Below are 12,008 nucleotides of genomic sequence, written 5' to 3' on the forward strand. Positions count from 1 at the left end.
GAGGAAAGAAAATATAAACTTAATGGGAGCAAGAAGTCATACTTTAAAAAATATGGAAGACATGAATAATTTTAAGTAATAATTTGTGCATATTTTCCTCAGTGTCTGTGGCTGGATCTCATAGTCTTCCCTTGCTTATTTAGGTGTGAAAGGAAGGTTGGAAAATTAATGTTGCATTTAATATATAGATCTGAAAAAAAAGCTATGAAGCAGAGTAGTAATTAACTTGAAAAAGACATTATATATCCAGATACTTTACCAGTCCAATGTATACTACCCCACCTTTTAATTGAAATTTGGGTGTTTTGAGAATGTAATTAATGCATTGAGATTCATAAGAAAAAGTGAGCTGGAGAGTTTAATATGCAGAAATAGTTCAAAATTGGAACAGACAGACATGTTATTTCATTGTTTTAAAACACATGCATAATGTATATATACACACTTTAGAGTTTAAGTTGAATTGTATTTAAACATTTTTTCTAATAGAAAAGTTTCTTTAAAATAGTTCAGATTTCATAATGAATTGATTCTGATTTAAATCTTATCCATGAAGAGTTTCTGTTCTAAGGTCAGAGTTATCCCAGTTCCCTGTTTGAAATAATACTTTCAAGATATGTCTTGATGTTTCTTTTCTTGTAACTGTTATCAACCAAAAAGCAAGTTCCCAACTTAGGGCTTTGATAAATAAGATGCCCTAAGGTATATGTTATTAAAAAGTCCTCTTGTTACTTAAACTTGCAAAGCAATATATATTACTTTGATATCTGAAGTTTATCTCATTTCAACCACCTTCTGTAAATCTGGCACACCAGATTTACAGAAGACCTTTGTGGATTAATAGAGAACAATGTTGCGTAAAACTATTCTTTCCTCTTAAACTTTACTTTAAAGAATGTTTTCCTTAAAATATTTTACATAAATTATAAAGATCAAATGCTGTAGTTTATTTCATATAGTGTGTAGCATGTAATTCAGATTGCCTATTTTCCAAAAATGACAAGAATCTTTGTTGGTTCAAGATGTTGTAGCTCAACTGATGATAGTCACTAAGGTTCTGTTAATGAAAGAGGAAAAGTATCACGGGTTAGTAAGTTCAATGAAAGTAATGAGTGACATGCTTAGTAGTTATTTTTTGGATGCAGATTCTCATTTAAGAAGTTAATTTCTAAAACATTAGTTAGCAAGTCATCTTAGGACCTTTAACAAAGTAAAAGGTGTGCCAGAGTTTATTAAAATACCATGCAATACCATGCTGGGTATCATTGATATTTTTTTCTTCACCTGGTTTGAAACAACTTTGTATGTTCATTCCAGCTCTTCTTTTCATGCACACCCTTATATGAGTGAATGTTTCATATTTATTTTTCATTTGTCCATTAATTTCTTCCTCTTCAGGTGCAATCTAGCTCCTGTGGTGGAGTTTGCTGCAGATGTGGGAACTAAATCTGATTTTATTACCATGAATCCATCAGTTGTACAAAGAGCATTTGGAGGCTTTCGGAATGAGAGTGACAGAGAAAAATTTGTGCATAGACTATCTATGCTGAATGACAGTGTCCTTTGGATCCCTGCTTTCATGGTCAAAGGCGGAGAGAAGCATGTGGAGTGGGTTAATGCATTAATCCTTAAGAATAAATTGAAAGTGCGAACTGCCTATCCATCACTGAGACTTATTCATGCTGTCAGAGGGTAAGTGTCTGGAAAAGACTGGTCTGTCCTTGACACAATGGAACTCATAACTTAAAAATTTTCCCTCGATGGGAAACAGCCTCAGTAAACTTTCATATAGATTCTTTGTTTCTAGTATTTTTATAATAAGATTGTACTTTTCATGAACTAAGGCTTGAGTTGATTATAAATATTTTCCCTTGTTTACCCTTTTTCAAAGAAAGCAAATGTTTAAATTTTAGAACTTCCTTTTACCCTAGGAACAAAATATGGATTATGTTGTTTCCCTGTGACCAGCTAAGAATTAACCCAACAGCAACAACAACAAAAATTTACAGCATAATTGATGAATTTTAAGTATGGAAAAGAGAGCAGAAGTGCCAAATGGCTAGTGGGCAATATTGTGGAGACATAAGTGTTAGGCATATTTAAGGAGCAATTAAGTCCCATCTGTAGAAATAGTCCTATCATTGAGAAAGAAGTCTGGCTGAGTTAATAATTCCTAATGCTTCCCCCCAAAAGTCACAGATGCTGTCCTCATGAATTAAGTGGACATTTCCTTTCATTAAGACTAAGAAGAGGAAACCTAAAAAAGAGGAGGAATTCTCCTTAAAAAGTGGCAAACGCCTAATTCAATCTTGCTTGCATTTCAGTAGTAGTTTCAACACATGCCTAACAAGTAAATCTAGAGCCTACATACTGTTAAAGTGGTTTTCCAACCCTAAGAGTTGAGCATGTTTTAAATAAGTCCAACTTCATGATTTAAACAAGTCCATTTTACTATCAAGGATTGCAGCTCATCAAATGTAGTTAGAATTTTATGCAAGTTGGTTTCAAATTGCTTTTTTTGCAATTTGTAATCAAATTACTTTTTCCTTTAAAGATTTAACCTGTCTTTATTATAAACCTTTTACCTTCTCCATGGGAGTGAGTACTTTTTGGGGGTGGGGACTCCTTTTGATTGACCGAATGCTTATTCTCTGAATGTTTGCATATAAAAGTGAGAAAGTGAGAGAGATGACTTGTGGATTCTTAACACATTACTCAAGTAATATCAGTTGTTATATAAAAAAGTAATACTATCACATGAAGAGTGACTACTGATTTTTGTAAAACATCATGGTTTGGGTTGTAAATGCTTTCATGAATTAATTTATTTAATTAATACAACCATGTCGTGGGATAGTTTGATCATTCTTGGTATTTTCTCTAAACTTCAGAAGTTCTTAAATTTGGAGTCTAAGAACTTAAATATATTTATATATCTATTATATATATATCTTTTCATAAATACATTTTATTATGATTAATCCTCATTGTAATCTTGTGCATTTAAAAATATTCTGAGGAATAGTCCATAGGCTTTGCCAGCCTTCCTAAGAGTTCCATGACAATAAAATTTAAGGACCCCCTTCAGTAGCACAAATGAAAACAAATGTTAATGGAAAAGTATGTCTGAGCATGGATCTCAGATTCTCACTCTGTTAGCCATTTTTTTTGCTCTAGCCTCATGAAACTTGTCTAGCCTTTTAATATTATTCATGCTACAAGTCACCTACCCAATTCATGTACATATGTAATGTTTTCATTTTTGCAGACCTGATGCACAGGCTTCAGGGAAGTTTGACACAAAGATAACATCCTCTAATCAGCAAAGTTTTCTCAATATGATAGGTTTCCCCACACCACCCTGCCCCTTCATAACCCTTTTGGAATCTGAGATGTATATACATTCTCCTACATTCAATGTAAGAAGTAATGAACAAGACTATTTTCCAAACACAGTGCATGGTAGAATGACCTGCTTAACAGAAGTGTGGTGCTTTGGGAGAGGTTCGGTATCCAGAGTCAGTCAAGCTGGGTTTGAATGCTGGCCATATGCCCTTGAGCAAAGTCATTTCACTTAGCTGAGTCTTAGTTTCCTCCTTTGTAATATAATAGCATTAGACTGTTTGACTTCTAAATTTAGTCTCAGGTTAAATTATTATCCCAGTTTAGAAATGGGAAGGAAGGAAACAAGCTTGTATTAAGCACCTACTATGTTCCAGGCTCTACGCTTTATAAATATTACCTTATTTGAGCCTCACAATAGGTCTGCCTGGGAGGTGGAACATAACTGCTGGTATTTTCTTCACTTTTAATTGAGGAAATGGAAGGAAAAACATTAAATGAATTGTCCAGTCACAAAACTAGGATATACAAAAGACAAAATCTGAAACCAGGTAGCATTAGACCAGTGATTCCCAAAGTGGGCGCTACCGCCCCCTGGTGGGTGCAGCAGCGATCCAGGAAAGTGGTGATGGCCACAGGTGCATTTATCTTTCCTATTAATTGTTATTAAAATGTAAAAAATTAATTTCCAGGGTCTAAGTAATATTTTTTCTGGAAAGGGGGCAGTAGGCCAAAAAAGTTTGGGAACCACTGCACTAGACTGAAAACTCAGAATTGTACTTATTATATCATAAGTGCTTCACATGTGTTGGGAAAATACTTTATTCCCATCACTTCTGATATTTTAACATTGCATTTTCTCTTCATGTCTATCTGTCTTTCTTTTCCTCCACCTCTACTTGTGTTAACTTTAAGAGCCACTTAACCCTCATTGCCTAGCCCTTACTGCTCTTCTGGCTTGGAACCAATATGCAGTATTAATTATAAGACCAAAGGTAAGGGTTAAAAAGAAAAAGAAAAGAAAAGATTGTAAAATACCAAACTCTGCATTGTCTAGCTGTGCAGAAAATTAATGATAAATGATAAGGTTGATCTGATTTAGAGCTAAATGCACCTTAAAGTCACATTCATGTTTCTCAGGACATTACCACCCCTGAAAAATGAAAAGAAAAACATCATGGAGTCTGAGCTAGCTCAGCAAGTTGGAAAGCAATGCAAAGTTTTGTATGATTACTAAGATTACATCCAATAATGCTCTGGAACAAAGGCAAAACCACCTCTGATCTCTAGTACAAATGGATTCAAAAAGAGGTTTTCTCTCAGATTTTGCACACAGTGGTAAAGCTGTTTAGGAAATAATTAGTACATCACAGCACTAAATTTATTTTTATTCTGTTCACTTTTCTTCCAAACCCAATATGCACCTAAGCTGCTTCCTGAACTCCTGAGGGGATTGTTTCAAGGAGTGATACTTCAAAAATTCTCCCTCGGGAGGCCAATATTGTACTTCTAATAATGCTAGTACTTTGGGATACTGTTGCATTGGCTGAGCTGAAGTCAGAGCTCAGGTCTCTTCCAGCCCTACTGGTAGCAGTTCAGTTTTTTGCTATTGTGATGGGAGAGCTAGCTGCTGTTCCCTCTTTGTTAGTCAGTTGATTGAGGAAGTCCTTTGCAGTAGCCAAGTGTAAGATGTAGCTCTAGAGAGGCAGTATGTATGATGATGTGTATAAAATAAATCAAGTAGAGAAAGTACCCACAGCTCCCTTACAGCATAGAAAGAGAAGGGAAAATTGTTCACACAGTATATGTGAAAGGTGGCACATAACTGTTTCAACAGATAATGTACTGTAGCTACTTGAAACCTTGTATAGAGCCACATGAAGCCTCCAGAAAGAAAACAAGGAAGTATGAATCACTGATGAAACAAAAGATGAACGTGACTTTGAAGCAAGGTTAAAGCTCCCCAGGGCCTGTATCTTTTTATATCTCATTTGTGTTTGTTATCAACAAGCCCTCTGATACTTAAGAGTTTAACAAAATAGCCTGGCCCAAATAATTTCATTTCCTCTGTTGAATAAAATTTGATGACCTTCCTGAAGATCTTAGGGATCCCAGGACCGACATTTTCATACCGCACATAATCACAATGCTGCAGCCAAAATAACTCCTTTTTAATCAGTTCTATGTAGAAAGCTCAAGTAATTTTAAAAGTAATCACAAATAATTTCTCTATGAATAAAAACATACACACAAATGCACAGCCATCTATTTAGCCTTGGGGTATCATCTCAGTAGCTTTCATATTATCAGGATTTATTATCTAAACTCATGTTCCATATAGTCCAATTGTTTTCTAGCTCTAAACTATCATTCATATGAAAGTGGTGTATGCGCGTTTTAAATTTAACTTTCTGTGTAAAACTATTAGTCACTTTAAGTCAATAAAATTCTTGCTACTTTTTAATGTATTGAAATCTTTCTAGTCTTATTAAGTTAACTAGGAAGAGACATTAATAATTTTGAATTGAAGCTGAAGTTTAAAGTTTTAAAAAGAGTTGTAGAGACAATAAAAATTCAGGATGAGGTCCATTCGGGTTTAAAATAAACAGTATTCATTTTAGGGAATCTGACCTTTAAAAAAAAGCCAACAAAGACTTGCATCTAGGTCATGTTGCCTCATTTTTCACTGGATCCAACTTTAGTTTAGGAACATTTAGCTGGATGATTGCCATTATTTAAGATGATGTCCCTTATTGAGAAAAGCGAGCTAGAACCAGTTGAACCAGGGATTCTAGGTATAGCTCTCTTATTTCCTGCCTAACAGATGACAAACCTTAGCACCAAGACCCTGCCTGAGGAAACTTAATTGCAAAGACTTCTATAAATCCTATGCTAAATGTCTTTGCCATTTTAGAGAGAGCATTGAACACTCTAGCTGAAAAGAGTATAAAAACCTAGCCCAGCCCAAGACTGGAACTGAGAGAGTCCAGCTATTTAACAAAATGTATTCTAGCATTTTGCCCTGGCTAAAAGTAAAGATGAAGGACCTTTGCTTTCCAGATTCCATTTTATTCTCTATTTAAAAAAATTAGCAAACCATTTATTCTTTTATACCACTTCTTCCAATTGGTTCATTAATCATTTCTGTAGGTTGTAGAATTTGTTTTATTTTTTAATATCCCAGGTAGTTAGATTGTATCCTACAATTTCCTCTTGTATTTTTTTTCTATTTTTTTTCTATTTTCTAGCACCAAGCTACTATTCATATGAAGTTGATATAGCAGCTTGGTGGCTCACTGGATAGAGCTAATCTGGAGTCAAGAAGACTTGAATTCAAATCCCACCTCAGACACTAGCTGTGTGACTTGGAACCGCTGTTTGCCCTAATCCACCGGAAAAGGAAATGGCAAACCATTCCATACTCTTGCCAAGAAAACTCAATGGAGAATTCATGGGGTCAGGAAGAGAGTCATAAAGGACCAGACAACAGCAATACTATTCATTGTTAGTTGTCTTTGTTCTATCCTTCCCACATCATTCAACAGAAGGGATATTAGAATTAAATAGCTCAACCATATTGCCATCAACTATCATCTTCTCATCCACTTTGTGAGGTTGATTGATATCCTAGTATTGTTGCTATTGCTGCCCATAGTACTTGTAAATACAATTTAATAACTGGTTTATCATATGTTTGGAGCACAATCTCATGGTACATAAAAACCAGTGGGACATTTTCAAGTCATATATAGAACAAGGTAGAATAATTACATCTGAAATTTTTATGGAGGAAATCAAAAAACCAATAGCAGAATGGGAAGTTCTACATAAGGTAACATAATAAAATTTTCAGCAAATAAAAGTGGATTTAGCTGATATCTCAAGCTGGAATTTTGCAAGCAGAGCATAAAGTAACCAGATAGCTATGCAGCTTAAATTAATGGGGGGCTGGGTGTAATTAACTGAGCCAGAAATTCTTCTGTCATTAACCAGTTAATCACTTAGACTAACGTTTTGAGGGCTCAGCTACTTTCAGAAAGACTTCAGCTTCCAAATGGCTACAATACAAAAATTCTCTTATCCTATATCTTCTTTTATCTTCCTCTTTCACTTTACAGAAAAAAAAAGTCCCTTTTCTTTTTTTGGTTTTCTTGTCATTACTGATCCTCTCTCCCTGTACTGTTCTGCTCAGTTTTATTCATTCACATATTTACAAAGTGAATTCCCAGACCCTTAGTACCATTATCTAGTCCCATAGTGTTTTATTGTGATTTCTGTTCTTTTGCTCTTATTATCCTTGCAGTCTTTTTTTTACCTTCATCAAATTGTCCTTGAACCTTCGTTTCTTTCCTTTCCCCAGTCTCTGCCTAGCAATTATTCAAAGTTCAGAGTCCATCAGGGAAAGTGAAAATCAAGACTGATTTCTTTGTCAGGTGTGTATTAACATGTTCCCAAGTCAAACCTGTCAGAAGACAGTGCACTTAGCTTGTTTCCTAATATGGTAAGTAGCAAAGTTGCTTCATACCTTTTGGTTTCACTGAATCATGCAGCTGGGAAGCATTGTAAAAAAGGATGTAAAAGTTAATTTACTTCAGTGTTCCCCCAATTTGGTGTGATGAAGATTTAAGATTTTCCCTGATATTTCAGGGTCAAATAGGGGAAAAGCAAGAATGCTGTGAGAGAGAGAAGGGGTGATGACTAGAGAAATTCCTCTAAAAAAAGAAGGAAGTGGTGACCTGAAATAATTCTAAAAGAAGTGACACCTCCCAGTAGCTTATGATTATCTCTCAGAACTCTTAGAAGTACAAACTAAATGCTTCAATGCCTATAGACCAAAAGAATGGAAGCACATCCAGAGACTATGTCTTGTGATTTACCACATTAAGAGTTTTCATTTTACCACTGTAAGAGAGTTCCCTAGTGCCTGGATATTTATGTCAGCTTGTGATGAAGACTCAATCAAATAATGGCAAGAAGTAGATGTTAGCAGTTTCTAGCTGTTTCTGTTGAATCAATCCATCCATCTATCAATCAGAGACATAAATTAGGTGAAAACAACCTAGTTAAACAAGTGCAAAAGGAATGAAATGCTTGTAGCCAATGTATATCTATTTATATATTTGTAAGAGTCAGATATTGTTGAAGGCTGTAAGAATTAAAATTTAGTTATTTTATCTATATATTAAAATATGTGGCCGCCAGGAATCAACAACTCAGGTTGATTCCGTAATTAAATCAGACCCAAGTCAGCATCGGGTTGAGGAGTTTATTTACAATCAGGAAGGTAAATAGGGATAAAGAGAAGAGGGAGGTTAGAAATCTAAATAAATGAAGCTGTAAGCCACAAGGCCCAACAGCCAGATAGGCAGAGTTAGAATTGGCCCAGCTAGGCCAAGGAAGCCAGCCTAACTTACCCACGTGACAATACAGGAGTGTAAGCTGTCTGTGGTCTCAGGAGATGCTTCTTCCTCCAGTTCCAGAGGGCAACTGCCCCCACAGGAAGTTCACTCACTTACTTAAAGAGATCCTCTCTTTCATCACTTCCTGTGGTCCACCTCTAATTCAAATGGACAAATGGCAGTTTCTACATTGATTTGGACTGCCCAAAGGGCAGTCCCTTATTCTTGATTTGTTACTTATTGTCACGTGTGGGTAACTCGTCTCCCCTCCCCACTAAGGGAGGTGGGAGTGACATCATTAGCACGCCTGGGTTGAGTAGATTTTTTTTTACTATTAATGGGATCGAGCTAATTCTATTTACACAAGGCAGACTTCTTGTGCAGCAAGGGAGTGAGGAATGCACTGGGCCCAGATACTATATCATTGGTAAGATTGTACCAGTGGCAAACAGTACATCCACTTGGTAGCTAAGAGAGGACAAATAAGACATGTGGAGAAAAATGCCATTCTGGACTCTAAAAGAGTCTTAATCCTTGGAGCTCAGCAAAAGTCTAAACAAACCCAAGAGGAAATCCATGGGGACTCCACAAAAGCCAAAAAGGAATTCCATCAAATAGGGACTGTTGGTTCTTTAAGCTGGAGCCCATTTTCCCCTGAATTCTATATGTACTTGTGAGAGAGTATAACCCCTTTTTGAGAATAACTTTTGTACCAACTTATCCTTATGTCACTTTAGTAAATACTTGTTTTTTTAAAACAAATTCACTTTAGTCTACTAATTGATAATAGAAGTAGAGCAAAAATAGGAGCTTGTGAGCAAGAATATTAAATAAACCTTCTAGTCCCTCAGGTCACCTCTTCAACCTTGAAATGAAACAGAATCAGCAACCCTTTAGAGATCAAATTTCCTTTTGATTTGGGAAGGTGAGCCTAGAACACAAATGATAAACAGACATTTACAATTAACAAATTAAGTTTACTTATACTCACATCTCGCTAAGTTAGGTCAAGCCATGCCTGAGTTCCATGTAAATTATAGCTCATTTTGTTTTAAAGTATTTTCAGACAGAAAATTCCTGCCTTTCTCAGTAAATCTTCTTGTTCCTGGATATCAGGAAATTTGTTATGCAGCATTTTCCTCTTGCTTTTAATTCAGTTCTTCTCCATATGAGGATTTCCTGATGCCTATAAACAGTTCAGTTTTCTGGACTCAAGAATTGATGATTAAATTTAGATTACTAATATAAGCAGAAAACCTTTTTGTTTATGCTTACAAATTAACAGTATCTAATCTTAAGCTTACTATTTCAGCATCTCTCATCTAGAAGATGAGTGTAAGAGAAGTTTTCAAGAATGTGTATGCAAGAGACATTTTATTACTCCCTGGCAAAACTGGTCCTGAAAAATTTTAAAAGCCAATAAAAATTGCAGCACACAGCTAGTTAATTGAACTTATGTAATAAATGTGTTCCACTGTAAGAATCTGTAGAACTTATGTAAATCATCGGAATAGGACTTCAAGGGGGATAGATTTAGGAATATAATTATAGCATAATGATTATATGCTAAGTAGAGAAAAGACTAGAAACAGAAAAGGTATTTCTTTCAAGAGATGATGATTTTTGTCATTTTTGAGGGGTTCAAACCCTATGATATTCTATTCTCAGTCTGATAGATTTATTTATCCTGATGGGTTAGTTTATTGCTTTTTTCTTGAATATTTGGGTTATATTTGAGGTTTCTAAAAAGCAATTCTTAACCCCTAAAAGCAATATCCATTAACTAGAAATGTTTGACATGTTTTAGCATCCTTCAGATCATAGTATAACCCTTTATTGGCAAGGAGAGTGATAGTAATTATTTTTTTCCCATCTAAAAGAAGAAATTGAATGATCATGAGAGGTAGAAACCTGCTGGAAAGGGAAAGTCCAGTAACTTTTGAGAGTAGTAGAGTAAACAGATTGAGATGGGGGTGTCGATGGTACCAGTTGATTGCAAGTGAGTGAAGCTGTTGCTTCAAACTGAATATAATCTTTGACTACTTAGAGATTTATAAGGCTCACAGAGCTAATTAAAGAGTGATCTTACCTAGAAAGAGTTTTGAGGTTTCCCCCTCAGTGTTGTTGTTACTGGGACTTGGTGGTGAATTTACCCTCTCTCCACTTCCTTCCCTTCCTTACTCTGACTTAAAGATACCTGACAACAAGCATTTATTAACAATTTCCCGCTTTCTTTAAATTTTATTTACCCTATGTACTTTTACATGCTTTTTAAAGATAAAAATATGGTGACTTCTAGTAAGTTTTGAACAAGTCTCTTAGCATGATACCTACATAGCTTATGCCTATAACATTAAGTTTTAAGTTGGCTTCTCTGATTAAGGAAGAGCAAACGAGAGAGTCTACTGAAAGTCAGGCTAGATTATGAGGACAGTTAATGAATTGAGCATTTCTGTTGTACTCCACTCTTCTACCCCAACATACTCATAGTCCCTGCTCTATTTTTAGTACTGAGCAATATTTTCCAGGGACAAATTTTATCATTAGTGACTTTTTATACTGTAATTTTAAAGTACAAATTTCCATTATTAAATATATCAGTCTAAATAAGTATATATTTTATAGTGCTTTTTTATTTTTTCATTTTTTAAAGCATATTACTATAGAAGATGTTAGACACTGATTCTTCTTTCTAGAGAAATACTGAAACTATTTACTCTTCCTGCTGGGGAAAATATAAAAAAGAGTAGGAATGTTGATAGCTTTCAAAGTCTTAAAGACTTTTTCCCAAGGACAATAAGGAAAGAATATAATTGGGCTTCATTCTAAAACAGTTCAGAAAAATTTGCCAAAATTAAATTAGGATTACAATGCAATACAGTAAATGAGATTATTCAGTTACAAGTCATCTGTGCCAGAATTATAGTAAGTTGTCTATAAGGTCATATTGCTAAAAAGGATTTAACGGTTATCTTTAACTTACACTGAAATGACCAAAAAATACATGATAATCCCTGCTGTTTATAATGTTATAGTTTGAAGTAACTTACTCTTAAAGTTTTCTCCTTTTATTTCTCTAATGTGTTGTTTAAAAATTATTTGATGGAGTTAAAATTCTTCTTTGCATTTTACTTCATGTACCACATACTTAGTACTCAGCAAAATTTTTGTAGAAAATAGATCTAGAGCTTCCTATGAAACAGTCACAATGAGACAGCCTACTCTGACCCAAATATTTTGACAGTATTAATTGAAAAACTTTATACC

General features: G+C 34.9%; 1 protein-coding gene across 1 annotated transcript in view; it reads left to right on the forward strand.

The window, feature by feature from the left end:
• The window catches only part of ST8SIA4 (ST8 alpha-N-acetyl-neuraminide alpha-2,8-sialyltransferase 4), a 133,795-nt gene that overhangs the window by 79,023 nt on the left and 42,764 nt on the right, over nucleotides 1–12,008 (forward strand). The window contains exon 4 of the mRNA XM_044662588.1: nucleotides 1,399–1,692. Coding sequence (XP_044518523.1) covers nucleotides 1,399–1,692 — 294 coding nt within the window. The remainder of the gene's footprint in view (nucleotides 1–1,398; nucleotides 1,693–12,008) is intronic.

Source organism: Gracilinanus agilis, chromosome 1, assembly GCF_016433145.1.
Source record: "Gracilinanus agilis isolate LMUSP501 chromosome 1, AgileGrace, whole genome shotgun sequence".
In the NCBI taxonomy this organism is placed as follows: Eukaryota; Metazoa; Chordata; class Mammalia; order Didelphimorphia; family Didelphidae; genus Gracilinanus; species Gracilinanus agilis.